At 35.2% G+C, this 22740-nt stretch overlaps 1 protein-coding gene and 1 non-coding gene across 4 annotated transcripts in view; both read left to right on the top strand.

The window, feature by feature from the left end:
• Nucleotides 1–22740, top strand: part of LUZP2 (leucine zipper protein 2) — a 353608-nt gene that overhangs the window by 168021 nt on the left and 162847 nt on the right. For 2 of the 3 annotated variants that reach the window (XM_054585982.1, XM_054585981.1), the window contains exons 2-4: nt 7361–7478; nt 11002–11072; nt 16766–16847. In XM_054585982.1, coding sequence (XP_054441957.1) covers nt 7361–7478; nt 11002–11072; nt 16766–16847 — 271 coding nt within the window. The remainder of the gene's footprint in view (nt 1–7360; nt 7479–11001; nt 11073–16765; nt 16848–22740) is intronic. The other variant, XM_054585983.1, reaches the window with a different exon arrangement.
• Nucleotides 17324–17488, top strand: LOC129080794 (U1 spliceosomal RNA). Its single transcript, XR_008530201.1, has one exon. It is a non-coding gene; the product is annotated as a U1 spliceosomal RNA (small nuclear RNA).

Here is a 22740-nt window from a genome sequence, read left to right as displayed (position 1 = left end):
GAGGCATCACTGTCCTATGTACAACGTTTCTTTCATTTTGTATCTTGTTCAATAAATGTCTCTGCATGGGTGGATACTTTTTGTACAGACTTCGTATTAACAATGGTTGGATTTTTTTCCTGGACAGACCTCATTTGTCTTGTTTTTAACATGTAAGTACATGTATGTTGGTTATATATCTAGGAAAGTAAATGCTCTGTTATAGGCATGCCTTTGTTCAACTTTAGTAAATACTGCCAAAATATTTTGCACTTCAACCGTAGAGTAGGAGAAGGGGGTATTGCAGGTGTTTCACATTGTTGTCAACACTAGTATTATATTTTTAAAAACATTTTTAGTCACCCTAGTATTCATGGAATAGTATCTCATTTTAGATATAATTTGCATTTTACTGGTGACCATAAAGTGAGCACTATAGAGAATACTTACATATTATCTTTTATAACAGCTATCTATGTCTTTTGCCTTTTTCCATTGATTTGCCTGTTGCTTATTATTAATTCTTAGAAGATATTTAAGCCATTTGTCCTGTTGCACATGTGGGCAGAATAGAAATCCCCACACCATTCAAGACATGGCATATTAAAAACTTTAAGTGTTGCTTATCTCTTTTTGCTTTTCCTCTTGTTCTCCTGCTAATGACTATGTAAAGAAATTCCTTCAAATAACTGTTGTCACTTCAGGCTTATTCAGAAACAAAATATGTAGAACAAATGTGAATTCGATTCATACTCTGAAGCAGAAACACCCCAATGACTCTTTAACCTGAGTTTGAAAAATAACATTCATCATTGTAGGTCATTCGGGTACTACGGTAATTTTTCATGTAACAGTATCTGAGCAAAACCATGTCTCATAACAATAATTATGCCTACCATTTATGTGCGTATGCCTTGAAGGAAGTGTGAGATAGGAGGCACTGTATCAAGATGAATGTGATTTTTCCCTATGGATTAAAAAAATTGCGTTTATTGGGATAACATTGGTTAATAATATTATGCAGATTTCAGGTATATAACTTTATAATACAACATCTGTATACTCTATTGTGTGCTCATCACCCAAAGTCTACTTGCCTTCCATCACCATATATTTGACCTGCTTTTTATTGTCTTTGTCCTCTCCTCACTTTGGAGGTGACTGTTTAAAAAGAAACAACCTCTTTCTTTCTCAATGATAATATAATCCTAAATAAAAGACATTGAGTTTATCTGGTGTTCTACCAAAAAGACAAAAATATTTTCCAAAGCTGAAATGAAAGAAAAATCTCTCTCTCTCTCTCTCCCTCTCTCTCTCTCTCTCCCTTTCTCTCTCTCTCTCCCCCCTCTCTATCTATCTATATCTAGATATATAGAAATATATGACTAATTGATAGAGACACACTATCTTTATGGAATAGTCAGGAAAATTTAGAGGTAATTTTGCCTGAAATGTGCTCACAAGCAGTGGTTCTTATACTTTTCTGGGTTATCAGCATTTTGGATCCCTTACGAAAATATGAACACTCTCCCTAGAAAAATTTCCACATGCTTATGAAAAGACAACATTTTATATAATAATTTATAAGGCACACAAATCCCTTGAAGGAAATGGACATTGATTCCAGTGTAGACATGTATAAAATAATTTTGGATATCAATAGTAGATGCATTGCAGTATAATTATTCACTTCTATATTAAGCAGTGATAATAATTAACACGCTATTTCTGCACACAGTGTGAAATAGTTTCACAAATGTCATGTTGTATAAAACAAATCAAACACAAAAGAAGACATAACCTGTGATTCCCTTTGCATGGACTTCAAACAGAAGCCAATGATTATACGGCAGTATTTGTCAGAATACTGGTTACAATTGAGGAGGAAAGTGAGAGTAATAAATGTGTGAGGTCAAAAAAAAGCTTCTGAGGTGCCTTTTCTATTTGTAAAACTTTTGTATATTTACTTTGTGATAGTTTATGAGGGAGCCCTTGGGATTGTGCAGTTTTTCCTGTGTACTATAACTCAATAAAATTTTTATTAAAATAGTGGCCTGAGGCAAAATAGTATCACCTGGAAATTGCAGCGAACATTCGTATATGTTTTACTCAGTGAGGAAACATACCAGTAATTAATTTGTCTATTTTAATGCCACAGACAGGATAGAAATGCCATCATTTTTCCTAATCAACATTGTTTCAGTACTCTTAGCCAGTACAATTAGCAAAGAATAAAAAGAAATAGAAGTTCTAACTATTCGAAAACAAAGACAATTATTATTCAAAGAAAATATCACTTACCACTTCAAAAAAGTAACACAAGTCAATTGGATAACTAAAGTAACTAATTGGTTTGTTTAATATGATATCTGGAATCAAGATCAACTTAGTAAATAGCTTAAAAAAAATCCAGTAGCCAATTGAATGGAGAAAATCCAGCCACAGCAATAGCAATCCATCTAACAGGAAGTGAGTAAGAACTCTGTGAAGTAACTGTAGAAATTCAGTAAATCCTAGGAAAGCACTAGGATGATATCTGAGACACTCTATGTTTGGAAATAGAAGATGCCTTATTATTGTCTATTTCCCTAAATATAACTATAATATGAATGCAGTTTCAATTAAATTCCCTGTAGGAGTTTTTATGAAATTGATAAGCTGATTCTAAAATTTACCGTGGAGAAAAAGATAGAGAAATTGTGTCAATAAAACTAAAAATAAAAACAATAGGGGAAAAATCTAGGAAATATAAAAATGTAGCATGCAGTTTTAATAATTAAACCATGATATGGCACTGCAACAGACAAATTCATCAGAGAATAGAAGATTCAAAACATACAGTAAAATGAATTTGGCACATCATAAAAGTGTCATGCTCACATCAAAAATGAGCAGGGAAGCAATTGTCCCAGTGGTTCTAGGACAACTGGTTGTCATTATCTAAATCATATTTCTACTTTTTACTAAATATAGAAAATATTATATCCTAAAATTAATTTAGTAGCTTAGCAGCAACTAACATATAATATATTTTCATAAACATCCAACACATTTAAAGAACAATATTGGAGTGGAGAAGATCTACTTGTGCAAGAGCAATCCAAATACCATAAAGGAGGTTTATCTATGTACATATTTGAAAAAATTGAGGTCTGAAATTTAAATATCAACAGCAGATTTGAGAAATATTTTCTATATAATGGCAACGAACAAAAAGCTGTACTTGGCAGGAGCTTCTATACATCAATCCACTAAATAACTGTTATGAGTTGCATTGCACCCTCCCCAAAATTCTTACATTGCAGCCCTAACCCCAGGTTCCTGAGATGTAACATCTTTTGGAGATGGGTGTTTACAGAAGTCATCAAGTTAAGATGAGCTTGTTAAAGTGTGTTCTAAACCACTAAGAAGGGTGCTTCTGTAAAAAGGGAAAATTAGGCACAGTCACACAGAGAAGACACTGTGAAGAGACATAGGGAGAAGATAGACACGGCAAGCCAAGGAGAGAGGCTGGGATCTGATCATTTCTCCGCAGGCCTCTTAAGGAACCTATTATACCAACCACTTGATTTTGGATTTCTAGCCTCTTGAATTGTGAAACAAAAATATTTCTGTTGTTTGAGCCTCTAATCCTGGGGTTACTTTGTTACAGAAACCCCAGGAAAGTAATATAATAACTAACCCAAAATATAAATGGGTAAAAGGCATAGATAATTCATGAAGGAAGAAATATAGGAGGTGGTGAATTTATGAAAATATAATCAATCTCTCTAATGCAGTGACTGGAAATTGTACCAGGAAGAAGTTATCTTTTTCCACTCATGTTATTAACAAGTATTAAATAAAGAAAGGAGACAACTTCCAGCTTAGATGACTGCGCTGAGAACATAAAAATATACTTATAATAGAAGTATAAGTTAGAGCAGCTTATAGTAAGGCAATTTACTAGCGCTTATCAAAATTAACATGTTAATTTTAGAGTGAAATATATCCACTTTTAGGAAGAAAAGTTACAGAAATGTTCAAGAAAAAAAATTTGTGCCCACATGGACATTAGTGCTTTTTAAGAGAGAAAGAAAAATTGAAAACACCCTAAATTCTCTGGTAAAATATATTAAAGTATGTGCATAATGGATTTTATTTATTTATTTCTGGGGTGGGAAGGGAGGGAGAAAGAGAGGGAGAGAAACTTCAATGTGTGAGAGATACATGGATTGGTTGCCTCTTGCACATCTCCAGTTGGGGACCCAGCCCACAACATAGGCATGAGCCCTGAATGGGATTCGAACCAGTAACTTTTCAGTTCTCAGGCTGGTACTCAGTCCATTTAGCCACACCAGCCAGGGCTGCATAATGGGTTTTAATATATATGGACATTGAAAGAGCTCCAAGAAGTACAAAGCAGTTACACAACAAAAATGTAGAGGATCACATTTTTTGTTTTATGTTATGGAAAAATATAAAATGAATTATAATATAAACATGCACTCATGTGTAAATAAAAGAAAATTTCATAAATGCTAACCAATGTTTCATTGGTGATAAAAGGCTTCCCTTTTTGTAAGGACCTTGAATGATTGAATCTAGGGTGGTGCTATTAACACTTCTGGCTGTATTTTCCTGATAAATTATATCTTCTTCATGGTTTGCAGTGCATTTACCAGAAAATAAAGGAATTTAAATTGGTTCTCTTTTCCTCAGGAAGTCGATTGAAGGCCAAATATAATAATGGATTTAAAAAATGATTATAAATAATAAGAAAGGCAATCCTGTTCATAATTTTGTTAAATGGAAACTAATAAATGACAAATAAATCCAATACAGAAAAAATATGTGTATTTTTCCTTCATATATATATCAGTGAAGAAAAAAGTAATACACAATAAATTCTGTGATAGGTATGTTGGATGTTTAATTGCAATAAACTTCGGACCGTTAGGTGCATTCTTACAGTGTAATGACTGAGACATTGGACACTGAGGGCTGACTGATACATCACTTTCAAAATAGAAATTTGTTCCTGCAAGTTACTATCCCCATGACTCAATATCTTCAACTGTAAAATGGGGTTAATGCTAATGCTTATCTCAGAGGGCTGTTCTAAAGTTTAGCTATGTAAATATGTAACATTGTCATGCGTGCAATACATTATCAATGCATGTTATCTAACATTGTGATTTATTATGGGGACTTAAGATAATTTCAGACTTGTGTTTATTGTGACATTCAAGAGAAATAAATTGAGGCATGAAATAACGTTGTGTCGTTAGAATTAGATGAAAATGAGCCTCGCCATTCATTGTTTGACTGTGCTGGTGGGATGAAAGAAAACCTGAGGCATTAATAACTCTCTGATTACTGGCTGATTACTGTTCATTAGTGAAAATATGAAGACCAGGGAGAAATATTAAAGTTCATAACAGTGGGGCATTCCAATTTCCTTCAAACAAGAAGAATGTGAAGAGTACTCAAGACCTACATTTAAAAATTGGAACAAAAGCAAAGAGTGGTAATAGAAACCTATTGTGGATGACACATTTATCATCACTAAGGCCATTAATAGACCCAGGTCCTTTATAATTCTGCAGAAAGACTGCAAATTTACCAGATCTATCAGAAATAGAAATTTTATATTATATTTTTAAAATCAATTACCTACTATGGTTTTAAAGCTTTACAGAAGTTGCTTCATTTAACACATGATGATCTGATTGAGGTCAGTGTTAGTATTGCATTTTACTGATAAAGAAACTAAAGGTGAGAAAGTTTGAGGCCATTTTCCTCCAAGTTTTAAATTTAAACTTTTTAACTCAACTTTCACTGAAAAACTGTTGATCCTATGACTTCTCTCTCAGTGAAGGGTTGTGTCCAACAGTTGCCTAAGCCAGAAACATGGCATTATTAATAAATAAAGTCCTCTTCCAACACAGACAAAATATTTTTTTAATTATATGTTAGTGATTCAATTTTGCATGTTTTGCTGAAACTAGTCCAAGCTTCCCTGTCTCTACTGCTTCTAACCTAATTTCGGCAGCCTCAATCTTTTCCCTGGATTATTGCCAGGGTAACTTCTTTTTTCCAGGATTTCCTCCTTCCAATTAACTCCCCAGTTTTTAACCAGGAGAATATTGCCAAAACATACATAAATCAGACAATGTCACTCCCTGGAAAACTTTTAAATTACTTCCCTTTGTTTTTTTTTTAAAATGCACAAACTCCTACCCATTGCTTAAGAGTCTTGCATAATTTTGTTTATGCTTTTCACATCCTCATTTCAAAGACAAACTTCCCACTGCCTAATGAGAACTCCAAACCATTGGACATTTATGCACTTTGTTTTTAATTCAGTACGCTCATTTTCATTAGTATTTACACATGCTTTCCAACTTAATATAGCTAATTTCTACTTATCTTTCAAGGACCACCTCATGTATTTTATATTACTTTCTCCAGGAAGTTTTCCCTGGATTACCATCTCTCTTATGTGCTCCAATTAATCATTTTAACCTCCCACAATCTGTTATAATTCTAAGTTACACTGGCAATTATCTATTTCCTTGACTATATTCCCCTGCTACACAGGCATGCACACACATTCATTCCTTAAATAGAATTTTAGGGTAGTAACTTAATGTCTCTGAACTTACTTCTTCTTCTTTTCTTAAATAAAATTACAATACATACCTGTATTTTCTTATAAAGATTACATGAGAAAAATGGAAAAATTATATATGTATATATGCATGATACTGACATAAATGTTTTTTAATGGTAGTTGTTAACAAGTCTGCTCAAATTTCACTATATTTATTGCCTAATTTTTATTGATATTTTAGTGTATTTTTCAATAGCTCTTTAATAGCAATAGAGAATCTTAGACATGTTTGGAAAGGGTGCCTTTTCAATGGACTTCCTTCCCTACAAACCAGAGGTGAGGCAAGGCCCCTGCGTTCTGATCTGGCTCTACTGCGGAGTTTCCCCCAGCTCCCACTGTCAGGACCTGGCTCTGTCTTCAAGATCCATTGGCACAAATCATACCTCTTGTTGTAAAACTTCAAGGGTCTTTGAAAAAAGTGTGTTGGTGTCGTGAAAATATCTTTGTCCTGATAGGAACCTGATAAAATATGTTATACATGTAAACGATGTACAATATTGTTCCGGAAATTCTCTGTAGCCTGGATAGTCTTCAATGCAAAATAAAATCTTTGTTGTAAACCTATATAGTTTTTCAATTTTCCCCATTTTGATGAAAGAATTAGAACAAAGCATCCTAGTAATTAAGGTTTCAATTACTCTAGATTTTGCTTTAAATGCAAGGGCTTGTGATTATGACTAAAGTGGAAGCATTAGGGGGCTCTCACACCCTTTCTTTCTGTGTTAGACAGGACTATGAAGAACTACAAAAGCAACTGAAAGAAGTCTTTAAGGAGCGAAGCACCATCCTGCATCAACTCACAAAGACATCAAGAGAGCTTGATGGAATTAAAGTTAACCTTCAGGTGAGATGAAAACTAGATTTCCTATCAGCAAAGGATGAGGGGTATCTGGTTTGTCTTGGTAGATTAACATGTCTTGGTGGACACCTGAATTTTTTTTTCCAGTTTTGAGTATGTTTCTGGGCTTGACCATGAAAGTGATTATTATTCTATGAGCTTTGAGAGGAAATGCCTATTGAAATTCAGTCTGGGAATCTGTGGTTTGCAAATACAGGAATGAAGAAATTGTGTGCTTCATGAAGCCATCAATTTCTCACTGTTTCTAAGATCAATTTGACCCCTGTGTTTTTTATATTATGAAATGATGAAAAATAATTATCAAGAACTGAATAACTATAAGCATGTTCCCTAGAAAAGAAATTTAAATCCCACAAAGATTAACTCTGAAGATTCTCTAATAAACTCTATTATTAAAGTGGGTAAATGCCTTGAAAGGAGAGTATCATTATAAAAATGTATTAACACACTTGGTGAAATCTCAAAAAAACAAGATTTATATAGGATAAGAAAAAATTTCTAAAATATATGATATTTTAATATTTAGCTTAAACATTGTATGTATTGAATATACGATGTTCACTAAAAGCTTTGGCCATTTTATGGAATTTAATTTTCATAATATATTTATGAGGTAGATACTATTAACATGATTTTTCTTGCTATACATGCGGAATTGTGCTTTGAGAAGATCATTCATTTGAGAATGTCACAAGGGAAACCAGAGATTAAATCCAAGTGATCTGGCTCCAGAGCCTGTCTATTAGCTATTGCAATGAACCTTGTTTCAGAACCACATGGAGTTACCATTGTCCAACGCTTTCTATTCCTATGGTGATGCTAATGATGAGGGTGATGATGGTGTCAGTAACTACTACAGCTTATGGAACATGGTCAAGGTCTTGTGTTAGGTACTCTTTCTACAGTTCTTATTTAATTTTCACCCGACAAGTATGTTATGTGTATTAGTAGTTTCATTTTGTAGGTGAAAGAAAAAAACAGAGAATGATTAATAAGCTATCGAGAGCACAGAGATAGTTAGGCAGCACAACTAGTATTTGAATTCAATGCCCAACCTCTTGTCCCAGAAGCTATTACATCTTGAGAACGTGAAAAGAAAGAAACAAAACACATCCACTCTCCGGTAGGACAGAGAGACAGGTATCAGGACCACAGTGCAGGAATAACAGTGTTGTGATAGAAGTATTCACAGAACATTAAGGAAGCACTGACTAGGATGAAAAGGGGCGTAAGCTCATTTTCATAGGAATCTAATACCATAGATATACCTTATCCTCAGGTAGAAATTCACTTGTTATATGAGGCTACAAAGAATAGTCAAGACATCTCACTTCCTCAAGGAATGAAACACCTGGCACTTTGAGAATATTTGAAGCATATGGTAAAAAGCTGATGAGTGGTCAATGTTCACAATATTCTCAGGACACTCAGTCTCTATATACCAGCAGTCTAAGTTAATACATCTAATTACAATTTAGAAAATTGCTTAATAGAAATAATTTCATGGAGTTACGTTTTTGAAAGGGTAACAATCAAAATGTAGTTGCAGTTTTTAAGACACCTTTTGTTTAGTTTCTGCCAATCATTGTGCAAAGTGGTTTTTGTTTTATTATCTTATTAAACCTTCTTAACAACTTCTCTACAGAATTAAGATAGTGTTATTCTCTTTGTAAAATCAGGAAACAACACTTATGTAGGCCAAAGGAAATACATCTAATAAATGGTGATTCGAGGTTTCAAATTCATAGTGAATAACCATGTAGCCCACTGTACATATTTTTCTCCCAAGGGGATTTCCTGAAGACAGGAGCTTTGGAGGTCTTGTTTATCTCTATAATCATAGCATCAGAATGGGATGCTAATATAGGTCAATCGATAAATATTATTTTGATTACTCTGATTAATGAGTAGGTCTGTCAACCTTTAGCATCCTTTTATGAACCAAAAATGTTTTTCCAAGAAATATAATCTGTTTCTTTGGATATTGCTGAGGAAATAAGAGTCAAGTACACTCCAGCTCTTCTAATTACATTAGCTTTGCTGCCACTCATCTACATATCTACATTTCCATTTCTGCATCTCATATTTTATTTGTTTGTTTTTTTAATCTTAAATTTCTTGAAGATAGTACCCGGCCTTTTAAATCTTAGTTTTCTTTGAAATGTCCAGAATATAAGAGATGGTCAATGAATTAATAAGCATATTTTTATTGCACTTTTCATCAAGTGCTTTTACACATTTATTATCCCCTTTGAGTTTTCCATTAACTGTCTAAAGTAGGTTCTTCAAAATTATCATCCCTGTTTTTCACATAAGGAAGTCAAAAAACATCTTTCATGACCTACTTAGTCATATGACCATGATGCACTTTGAAATTTAAATCTCAAGTTTGGTGACTTTTCCCCACATTGTACTTCTGTGTCATATTTTTCTTGGTATTTTATGTGAAGCTGCTCTTCCCAAATAAGCAGAGCTTCTTTTATTGGTTGCTTGATAATAAAAGCCGGCATTTTAGGGAATTACTTTCTCATTTGAAGTTCAGCCCACCATAGCCCCATCAGAATGCTTATCTTACTTTATGAATATTGCCTATTTTTAGCATTGGATTAGAAAGTTTGTGAAGGCAGACACCATGCTTTTGTACCTGTCTCTGAATAATTCAAGATAGATATTTGTTAAATAAATATTAAGTAACAAAGTGCTTGTCATTCTTGCTATTGTCAATTCCCTACTTGTCACAGCTTCTTTTTTTACAAACAATATTATTGCCTGTCAGTTTCAATTCTTAATATCAAGAAAAATAGGTTACCCTATTAAATAATTTATTGAGTATAAGTAAGAAAGTTCTTAGGAAAGGCTTACTGGGACAGACTCTCTAATAAGAAAGCTCAGTGGACTTTTCTGCTTTAATTCATGGTCTGTGATTGTTGAATTTGCCAGAGTAAATAAAGTCTAATGACTGAGGTGGTATTTTTTTATTCTTACTACCCTATCTGCTCAGACCAGTTAATTTTACATGCCCCTAGTTCTTTGTAGTCTAACACATTACTCATAAATAATAAATAGACAATTCCAAACAGGTAAATACTTTTTGGCTGCTTTGATTTTGAATTATATTATTACTTAGCTCATTCAGGGAGGGCTTTTATGACCCCCTGTATATCTAGAAACTATTCTAGAGTTGTTTAATATGCCTAGAGAGGACACAGTAAAGCTTCAAATAAAGAGCAGAAGATATATTTTTATATTCATTTATTAAGAGACCTACATGTTCCCCTCCATTTAACCTCTGGAGATTCAGTCTCTGCTCATTCCCTTTACCCACTTGCACCACCTGGAGTCATGAATTCCTGTGTGCATCCTTAGAACCATGAAGACATCATGACCTCATTTACACATTCTAGTTCCAAGGCATAATTGCAGTCACACCTTGTGCTATACAGACAAAAGAAAAGTGAACCTCAATTTATCACTTGAATAAAACTTCCTTTTCCCTTTTTCTTCTTAGTCTTTGAAAAATGAAGAGAAATCTGCCAAAACCGATGTTCAGAAGCTTCTGGAAATAGGTCAGAAACAAAGGTAACACTGTGCTTTCCTTTCATTTCCTCAGATCTTTATTTTCCATAGTGTTGAGCTCTATTCAGAAGCTTCAAAAAAATCAGTTCATTCTAAATGTGTTAATTTATTGATCTTCTTACATTTGAATGTAAGAGAACCTTGTTCCAATGCAGATTATTATACATCAAAAGGAGGGTGGGGTTTGTGATTTAGCATTTCTTACAAACTGCCTTGTGATGGGGATGCAGGCCTGGATTCCAGTGTTCGAGGATCTGCAGCACTTCCCACGTTACCTCCCATGGTGGACCCTGATAAGTCCGCCCATCAGTAGACAGATCCAATAACACTGACCTGAGTGAGCCAATTTTTAATATAAAAACTCTATCATAGTGATAACGATGGGGGTGGTAAGGAATGGGAACAATATAAATAGAACTAATGCAGTGTAATTAGTGTTGGTTTATTTTTGAAGGAAGTGTATTATGAGGTGGATTTCTATGCAATATTAAAGCTTTGTGATTTGAAATGGCTCTGAAAGAAAAGGGTATTTTTAAGGTAGAAACAAGCTAGCACTTTTTATACATTTCCTTGATGGTTTATGTACATTTCCTTGCTTCACCTTCACAATTTCCTTCTAAAGCGGGTATTATTATACTCATTTAACAACTGTTGCTTAAAGTGTGTAAGTGCTTGGCTAAGAGCTGTATTAATTGGAATTTGCTCTGCTGTGTTCTGACATGATAGCCATACCTTTTCACTTTAGTTTACTGATCACAAAGCAAAATGCGGTTAAAGGTTTACACACACTACACTATGCAGTCCCTTCTTAGCATTTTATATTTTCTCCACTCTCCTTGCCTCTTGACTCAGAAACCTCTCATCAGCCTATATTTGGATTGAGCTGATGACATATTAAAATCAAAGCTATTGTCCTTTATTCACTATTTTTATTATTAAAATCAAATTATGATTGAACATGATTTTTTCCCAAATTCAATGTTAAAAAGAGCTTGTAGAAATATTGGTGTGAACATGTTTCCAAAAGTATATCATTTAAAATTATTATGGTTTGAACTTAACATATGTACGTTTAATATTATACAACTATTTGTGGCTCATTGAATTAGTGTTGGAGAATTATAAACAACACTTTAAGTAGAAATAACTAGTCAAAATAGACCAAGAGACACTGAAAGTGATTACTTTCTGGTCAGCATTCCACAATGGCAGAGGACGAAAACAGAAACATAATAACAGAAGTGACCTTTGTGCAATGCAAGTGCAGCTCCACAGAGAGGGTTGCAGTGACTAAGGAACACAGAGGAAGTCAGAGAACATCAGAAAATAAAGCTGTGTACATAGACAGCAACAAAAACTTTTCAAGATTGGAAGGAACCCAAATTAGGTAGCTTCATAAGAGAATGATACAAGTTTAAAAAGCATTTTAGGGGGAATATTCTGCATTGTGCAGGGCAAGAGAAAAGCCATAGGGCAGGTGGAGAAAGGAGAACTTAGAGGAGAGGACAGGGAGAGTTCAACACTGAGGGCCACAGAGTGAAAGAGCAGTAACGTCTGCCTTTGTTTATTGCAGGAGAGGTAGAGAGGAGACAGCCTTATGCATGATGGTGATAAGAAAAAGCCTGTTCCTTTAGTTTGCTAATATTGTTGTAAATTATCTATGGCTGTTTGTATATGACGCACGAAATATGCAGGCACACTAGGAAAAAATGTGGTTAGGTTTATTAAGAATTTCTTAATCAACATCTACGTATTTTGTTCATTTTAGAAACTAACAGGCGATGGACTAAGTCTTTCAATGAGAGGGTTATATGGGGCAGATATTTTGGTATTGCAATTTCAAAGATTTTTTTCCCCTAAAATTAAAAAAAAAAATTTGTCATTTACTTAGAGACATATAGCAATCATATTTTCCTTGCTTCTTTGCATTGTTGGCAAGGAAAATATGACCAGCAACACTGAAAGGAAAAGAAATCAACAGAGACAAGAGGGAAGGGGGGGGCAGGGAAGGGGAAGGGAAGGGGAAAGTCAAGGAACATATAGCAAGGACTCATGGACAAAACCAAAGGGGAAGAGCTGAGGGAGGGAAGGTGGGAGGGGGCAAGGGAAAGAGGTGGGGGGAAGGCAGAGACAAATGTATTTAAAAAGTAAATAAATTAATTAAAAAAATAAATAAATAAAATAAATGGCCATTAAAAAAAAAAAAGAGAGACATATAGCAATCATAGTTATCTGAATGTGAAGATGGCTATGTATCTCATTCCAAACTAATAAATATTAATAAAGACTAAAAGAAAAATATGATCTTCGAATATAAAAATATATTAACTGATTGCAAATGTAGAAACATTATTTAGAGTCAGAAAAAGTATAGTGTGTTGTAGATGCGGTGTAGCTATGCACCCAACTATTGATAATCCTGGCCCTCTGGTAGCCTTGCCACCTGGGCCTTTTCTGGAAAAGTAGTCCTTAGAAGTCATGCTTTTTATGTGACTCTGACATCACTGGCCACAGTTAACTGGCTCAAAGGCAGTCTCTGAAATAACAACTGACTCTATTAGGAATATAACCTTTCAGGAATATAACCTTTCAGGAATATAACCTTTCAGGAATATAACCAAGAGACAACCAATCAGTAGCTCTGTGTAGCTGAAACTAGACTAACCTCAGAGGATATGAGGTGGCCATAAATGATCATGTGGAGAGAGCAGATCATTTCTGGAGAGAGAGAGAGAGAGAGAGAGAGAGAGAGAGCGAGTGCGCGCGAGCATATGTGCATGCTTTTATATGTATGTATGAGGGAGAGAGGGTGAGGAGGGAGAGGGTTTTTGCATTGACTCTTTGAGTGTTAGATTTTCAGAAATGTTTAGACAGCCTAGATTATACTGCTAGAAGAGAGAGGCTGCAGGTTGTTGAAAAGATTTTAAAACATACTATGTGAAAAGTGAGTATATGTAACTACAAAACAGAGACTCAGGGAGACAAGGGAGTACCCTAAAGATTCTGAAAGACTGTTGAGATAAAGCTAATATAAAACATTTTATTGTCTCTAGTGTTTGGTGGATGGAGATTCGTTCCTAGCAGGCAGTTTTGGACTCTGTGTACTAAAAGGATTTTACAATATAGCACTCTCTGAAAATGAAAAGCATGCCCGGGGTAGTGGCAACTTCTCCATCTGTGAGGTTTTTATAATACAAGCTGTAACCACTTGAAAAAAAAAGCCTCCTTGTGGAGTGACTCTGTGTGTGTGTGTGTGTGTGTGTGTGTGTGTTTAGAATTTGGGATGGCAGATGTATGAAACAGCTGTCCTTTAAGATTCCTTGTAACTGTTAAGTTGCATGAGCAAGTCAGGAATCACCTTTCACAGGTGTATGGATTAGCAAGTCTGAGAGACCGATATGCTGGCCCACCTCCAGCCTAAGAGCAGCAAGAATGTGCAGAAATAATCCTAGAAGGCAGAGGAGGAGATGGAGAAAGTCAGAAGACTCAAAAGACCCACTTTGACATTGTCTGATAGCTTTCCTTGCCGTGAAAATATACAGAATCTTCTAACTGCTCCAGTTTTTGTTTATAGCTTTCATAGCTATTTTTTTCTTTTCCCATACATTGCCTATAGATGTCAGTATGTGGGAATTTTTGAATATATACATATTTACATTTTTATAAAATATGTATTATTTAATTATTTAAAATATAGATATAGCATTTAATAACTAAAAAAATTAAAAGCTGATAGTTTTAAATGCAAAAATAATATTAAAATGATAATTATAACATTTTGCTAAACTGGTTTTAATCCATTGGGAATATAATAGTTTGACTGTATTTTATTCGGTGCTTGTTGATGATTTGAGTGTTAGGGATAAGATATAGAAACTTCCTCTCTCTCTCTCTCATTAGTATAATGATTCTCTACAGTTTGAGCACATAGGCTCCAGATTATAATTCTACCACCTCACTCTACATCAGTTTTTTATATTAAATATATCATAATTTGATGTCCCTCTTACATCATAGGCCTACTATATATAGATGTTACTGCTATGTTGTGTTGTGTTATGTTAATATCATAAGTGCTCTTTGTGGAAAATACCAGAAATGATAATGGGAGCCCGAATTTTAAATGTTCATATATGAAAAAATTCTGATAAAATGAAGCTGCTTTGAGGAAGTAATGGGAGCTGAGATTTAAAATCCACTTTAAGCAAAAGCATGTTATATATAAACTTTACTCAAGCAAGCATAAATCATCTAAGAACCAAATGACTGTAATTATTTTATAACTTGTTTTGATCGTATTTTGCTTTGACAAAGCCCAAATTCATTTTAACAATCACACTGACTCTCATTAATATTTCTGAAACTGAAATTGGGACATAAGAATTTCTAAAGCAATAAAACTGGGGACATCATTAAATCCCATTGTTCATAGTAGGCGACTCCATGAACAATAATAGTTCTATTATTGTGCCCATTTTGTAGATTTAAAACATGACTCTAAGAGGGTCCTCTCTTAGGCCCTAGTGTTTGTATTGTGGTTACACACCAAGGTTCCAGATGGAGTCTTTTGGAACTAGATTGGGAATTTTAAATTACTTTGGTTGCTAGTAAGACTAGAAAGGTTTCTGTTTGAAAGAGTTTATTCCTTGAGGCAAAATTAACACACACATACTCACTCTCTGACACATCAACTCTTACCTGAACTTTTTGAAGTGATAGCTGAGGAGATAAAACTAAGTCACAGAAAGATAATATGACAATCATATACTTTACAGAGTGTTTTCTCCAATATTTTCAGTACCCACCTAGCAACATACATCATTATTACAATATTATTCCCTATGCTGTACTTTACATCCCTGTGACTATTTTCTAACTGCCAATTTCTACTTCTTAATCCCTTCACCCTCTTTCACTACTATGCTCTACACCTGAAACTAATACGAAATAATATTCAATGTAAATATGATTGAAAAATAAAATTAAAAATGATAACACAATCTCTCATAAATTGTTAAAGTCTAAACCCTTGAAAAGAATGAATATTTATGGAAATATTTATACCTTTAACAAGTGGACAGGGTTCATATGTATTTAATGAGTTTGAGAAACAATGTTTTTATATATGCAGACAAGTATTTATTTTATTATCACCAATAAATGAGGCAACCGTCAAGTTAGAAGTGTCTTTTTTCTTTTTGTTTTTATAAAAAGTCTCAGGCTTTATAATGGATGTCTAAAGTACAATGCTGGAGAATTAATCAATTAAGAGCATCAGAAAGGAAGACTAATTTTATCCTATTATCAACCTATTGTAACATTTTCCCCAAATAACATGTTCACACCTTGGCATGCCGTCACTAAAATTAGCTTTTCAACACTAATTATTATATTGATTTAATTTAACACATTGTGCAGCTCACAGGTGATTCACACAGTGGGATTCTTATAAGACACAATAGCAAGGCAATTTCCTTGAAATATAGCTTGCTTTTAATGCTTGCTTGCATGGGAGAAAAAAACCCTTTATTGCCAGAACCCTGGATTATACCCCATGTGCTTAACTCTGTCTCTATTCGATTCTTGTTATCTGTTTCCCAAATGTATGCATCCAGCAAAACCTCCTTTCATTATGTACACAGGAAATAACAGAATTATATTATGTCTCTCTTGTGCTCTGTTTCCTACTAAACTAGAGAACAAATGAAGTCTCTCCAGGAGGCCCTGCAAAATCAACTGAAAGAGACATCTGAGAAGGCAGAAAAACAACAGGCCACTGTAAGTGTGTTTCTTTTTTGTGTCCTTTGATTTGGCAATGGGATATTGTCCTTTTTTTTTTCTTTTTTCAAAAATCGTTCTGGAACAAGTATATGTGTGCAAAATAAAAGCGAATATACAATAAAGAAAATGCAGTCGTGAAGGACATAAAAATACTTGATCAGCATTCATTCCAGTAAATATTTTTCTTGTATTTGATTCTTAGGGGACTTCTAATTTCTAGCCCTCACTTATGGAAGAAAAACTGAGGGCAGGGTTAGGGCAAGAGGGCTGGTGTCAAGCCCCACATCAATGCTCTGGCTCTTGAATTATGGGGTGTAACTGACCTTGAACCAAGCTATACTGTACAGATCCCTAAACCACACGCAACATCTACTGAACAGGAATCTATCAAGCGAGGGAATACCATCTGCCTAATTTAGTCAGCTCCACAGGTGTTTCTGACATAACCTAAAGTTTAAGAATCAAAATTTCTTATATTTATCTGGCAGGGGAAATGCCATGACCACGAAGGTGGTTTTCGCAGGGCACGGCTTACCTATTGCGCTGCGGATGTGCTGAGCCCTGGAGTTCCCCCCAATGTGGGAAACTCGACTGCGTTAATTAGTGGTGGCGGGGGACTGCCTTTGTGCTCTCCCTTGACTTAAAAAAAAAAAATCAAAATTCCGGTCCTGGCAGGTGTGGCTCAGTGGATCGAGTGCCAGCCTGCACACCAAAGGGTCGCCGTTTTGAGTCCCAGTCAGGGCACAGGTGTGGTTTCTAGGCCAGATCCCCGGTAGGAGAGGCAACCGTACATTGACGTTTCTTTCTTTCTCCTTCTTTTCTTCCCTAAAAAAAATAAATACTTAAAATCTTAAAAAAAAAATCAAAACTCCCTCCAAATTTTTGTTTTCAAATAATGTTCCCTTGACCCCGACATTTTAGTTCTTATGACTAACATCTGCCATAGGCAGGAAGGATGGTGCTTTTGATAGCAGTGCTAAAAATTAGATTTCTACCTTATCCCTAGATACCTTATGCACCGTTTATTGGGAATGGACGTTTTATCTTGTGTCCAGAACATGGACCTGTTTTAAAACGTAGTATATTGATAGAAAAGTTGAGGTATTGTATGAGCAACAAGAAACAAATGCCTTTGAAAAGGTATTTTATTTCTCCCAGTGACAGAGACCACAGGGAAATACTGCTCCGACTGCAAGGAGGAGGGAGGCAGGGCACTGTAGACAACAGTTTTACTGTGGTTTCTGTGGGGAGGAATGGGAGAAGCAGGGTAAGCAGTCTTAGGAATGACTAGTTAAAATGATTTTCACTGGGCTCTGGGGCACAGAGAGGACCCCTGGTTGTCTGGTAACTTGGCCCTGGGTTGATTAAGGCTGGTGCACAGTGGAATGGAGTGTGAGAACCTGATACAAGGGTGATCGGGGTTGTGGGTTCTGTACTGCTTAGTCTGTATTTGAAAAGCATACCATCAGAAGGAAGATACTTTGGGAGACAGGGAAGGGAATAGCAATGCGGAAGAAGGAGGTTAAGGCAGGATGACTCAAACATTATTGGGTTATTCATACAAGGGATGTCTGCATATATGTATAAGGTGTATGCTAAAGGATCGAATTTGCAGAAGTTACAAACATGATTAATGCGGTCTCTGTCCAAGGCAGTGATTTGGGATCCGAGCTCCTCTAAGAACCATGAGCCTGCCTTTCATTTGCAAGGCTTCCTTCAATCACCTGGATTAGAGCGTGGAGTTTTGCTTCTGAAACCTAGCCTTGTCTGTCATCTGGGACACTTGCTTCCTGAAGACAGTCTATCTAATAATGACTGTTGACTTTCCCAGGTGCAAAATTGTTTCTTTTTAATGGATTCACGGTTATCTGTTCTCCCCACTTGTAAGGGCAGCCATGGTGGTCCTTCTCTGCTATGCCATAGCAGCACTCACTGTGCACCTGCAATGTATCCTAATGCCTGGCTCTCCAGACATCAGGTGTTACATAAAGAGCAGACAATTTTTCAGCATCAGCGTGTTAATCTCTGCCCTCAGCCCTTGACCCACGCTCCTAGGGGGTCCCCATTTCAATCCCATTTCTGTCTCAACCTATCACATTCAGATTTCTTTATAATCTGGTTACAAATGATGACAGTTAGAGCAAAATAGAAGGGCTCACTTGTAAAATTATCTCGGATCCTCACAACACAATCACACTTATTATTTTTTACTAAAAAATAAATAACTCAGAAAAGTTTCTTGCTTCTATTCATACAGTACCAAGGCATGAACCCATGATTTTTCCAATATGTTAAGCAAACTGTCTCTAACCTTTAAAAAGAAGAAGTTATAATGTTTGAAAGAGCACAGCCAAAGTTAGAATACGGGATATGTCATGGACAACAGAGGCATCGCTGGCAAGAGGAAGGAGGCAGGGCTGGCCCGACCACCTAGCCCTCATCTCAGCACACTGACAGAGCCCTTCTTATGGCTCAACAGAGACTCTTGTGGGAGGGGCTTCCCTCTCCTACCTCCAAATGCTCTATTAAAGCAAAGACTTCCTAAGTGGATTCATAACCTAGCATGTGGTCCAGAATAAGACTATTCTGGTTTTAAAATTCCTAGCGGGCCATCTACTAATTCTATGAATTTGAACAAGCTCTTTAACTTCTCCAAGTGTCCTTATTTTCAGAATTTTGGGGATGATTCAAATTAAAATAACATACACAATTTCTTTAAAATCATATCTGGCATATAGGAGATAGTAAGCATTAAACAAATACCATTCTACTTTGCTCTCTCCTTTTTCTATTTCATCTGCTTCACTTCTTGGTTGAGTAAATATAAGAAATCTATTTTATACCTTAGATTTTTTTTTATTGTAATAAGTATGTCAGTCCTACCTATGTAACAGTTTACTTGATTATTATATGAGCTAATGCATGCAAAGTTTTGAACATGGTGTATAACGAATTACAAGCAACTTCAAAACTGTTTCAAAATCTTACAAGACTGTCCTCTACTTTGGAATTCAGACACTACTTGTGCTTCTCACTTACCCATTACAGATTCGAGGCTCCAATAAACCCTTCTTTTTATTAATTTGCTACAGTGAGTCACAGAACTCAAACATTTTACATACTAGATCACTGATTTACTACAAAAGGACACAACTAGGGAACAGCAGATGGAAGAGATGCAAAGAGCAAGGAGTGGGGAAAGGGCGCGGAGCTTCCACGCTCTCCTAATGTACTACTCTCCCCACATCTCCGTGTGTTCCCCAATTCCAAGGCTTTCTCACCCCTGTCCTTTGGATGTATATGGAGGCTTCATTACCTGGGCATGGTTGATTAAGTTACTGGCCACCAGCAGTTAATTCAACTTGCAATCTCTCTCCCATCCCCAGAGGTCTGGAGGAAGAGACTGAAGTTCCAACCTTCTAACAACATGCTTGATTTTCCTGGCAACATGTCCCCATCTTAAGGTGCTGTCCAAAAGTACTTAGGGAATTCTAAGAGTACTGGGAGTTGTGAGCTAAGAACTATGGACAAACAAAATGTATATTTCTTATCACAAACCACAGTATCACAGTGAGTTATTACCATCATAATCATTACTATTACTATTTCTTCTTTGTACCCATTTAAACCGTTTGTTATCTATTAATATCAGAGTAAGAATGATCAGGAATGAGAGAAGAATAAGTACCTGAAAAAAAGGAAGGTTAAAATAATGTATAGTTCATTGTTAATAATTTAGGATGATCTTTCCTCATTTCTGCTTACACTGATGTTGTGTAATTTTGTTATGCAAGTTGCCAGTATCTGTTCTTAAAAGCTGATTTTCAATTGTTTGAGATTAACCTGGAGTTCCTAGAAAGTTAGGTACATTTTCTTCATGGGTATCAGACACTTTACCTATTAGTGATCAAGATTTAATATGTCTTCATTTTCACTAATAACTACTAGATGATTGAGGTGACATATTACCATTGGCTTGCATTTTCTTAACCTCAGGCTGACTTTTCTTCATTTCATTTGCTATTGGTGTCAATTTTGTTTTTATATGTTTATATAGGTATATAAAGATATATATGGGCATCTTTGTGTTCCTTTTTGTGTGTGAGTGTGTGCATCTGTGTGTATATGGAAAGACAGAGACAGAGAAAGAAATAGGGGAGAGAGAATCAGAGTATATTTCAGCACAGGATTCTCTTTTATTCATTATGTCTTTTATTAAATAAACATAGAAAAAGTAAAAATGGGCATATCATGTGTAAACCTTCAATTAGAAATTAAAATCTTGGTATAAGTAGGTGATGTGACGTGATACCAGAAGGAATACCTCACTCCTCTCTTAAAATTAACCAATGTTTACACCCATGCCACTATCTGGCTACAAAGCCAGAAAATATATGCATGCTATTGTGACAGTTCACTCTAGGGACAAAATTTCCAAATGACTTAAAAGGAAGTTCTGCGAGAGATGACCCAATGTGCAAATGAGAAGTTACTATCTTGGTTTTTGGTCTTTGCCAGAACATATAAAAGGAGATGAGAGAATAGAAGATGAAGAACAGAAGAAAGTAAATTTCAGATAGCTTTAAAATCAGGAGGTTTGTTTCTCTAGTGAGAGCTTCTTATGTGGTTGTAGTCCTCCCTTAAGAGAATTATCCACTTGTGACATTCTGGGACAGAGGCTGATAAAAACTTTACATGGCCTATGGTAAGAACACTCTAGACTTTTATTTATACTCCAAAGAAGTAAAGATCAGAACTAGGAAATAGACTGGTCTCCCTTTCTTACACAGATAAATGTTTACTCCTCCACCTAATATCAGACAACTTAATGAACTTCTGAAACACTCCACAGAGCAGAGAACTCATCTCTTGATTTCCTTTCCTGACTTCCACAGACTTAGTGGCCTCCCGGCGGGGACTGTCCTACATGCTATTACAATAACATATGCATACCTGCTATTGCCGTATCATCTGTGTTATAATTGTCTCTCTATGTATTCCACTAGGGGAAGGAAAGAAAAACAGATACAGTTTTATAGATGCTGTTAAAAGCATGGTTTTTGATAGTAGTCTGTCTTCATAACACACACAAAACTGATGTTAAATAAATAAGAATGCAATCATCATTGGCAATGTTCTTCAAATATTTTACATGTTGATAATTTACAATAATGTATTCAGAAAACAAAAGCCAAAACAAAGTAGAGAACAGGTTTACTTTGGAGTCACTCCTCTGGAAAACTCCCTGAATAATTTACATATTCTGTTTTCTTAAAAATTCATATTTTATGAGTAAGAGCTAAAAAGATCCCTTGAATTTCTCCCCTCTCTACCTGTCTTCCCTACTAGAACACTGCACTAGTACTAGAACAGTACATTATAAAAAATGTATCAATCACATTTAATGCATATTCACATGTGCACATATAAGTAAATTCTTGTTTTTATCTATCTGCTTATCTTTCTGTCATGAGAAAAAAGGCTAAGTAAGCCACAAGCATCCTTGTTACATGTGATATGCTCTTGTAATTTCTACTCTGTTTCTTTAATGTTGTCTTTGACCTCCTGTATTTTTATATTCAAAATATATAGAAAGTGGCCAGGTTTGACATGATTTTATCAAGAGCTTATTGCTTATATATCCATTTAACAAATATTTATTAGTCTCTAAGTAAGAACTAGAAATCTTAGAATGAACCATCTCTCTCCTTCTTTTTTCTTTTTATCCATCATCATCAGGAGCACTTATTGAATGCAAAATTAATGAATTACTCTCCAGGTGACAAACCAAAAACATTGCTAACTCCTTCCCACAAAATCAACCCTAGAGGAACTATAGAAGTTAGGGAAAAATATGGACCAAAGAACTGACAGAAATAGTCCAAAAATA

This window comes from Pteronotus mesoamericanus, unplaced genomic scaffold (genome assembly GCF_021234165.1).
Source record: "Pteronotus mesoamericanus isolate MK-2021 breed Mesoamerican mustached bat unplaced genomic scaffold, CSHL_Meso_final contig_90, whole genome shotgun sequence".
In the NCBI taxonomy this organism is placed as follows: Eukaryota; Metazoa; Chordata; class Mammalia; order Chiroptera; family Mormoopidae; genus Pteronotus; species Pteronotus mesoamericanus.
Note: the sequence above shows the minus strand (reverse complement) of the source record. Positions and strands in the feature narration are given on the sequence as shown.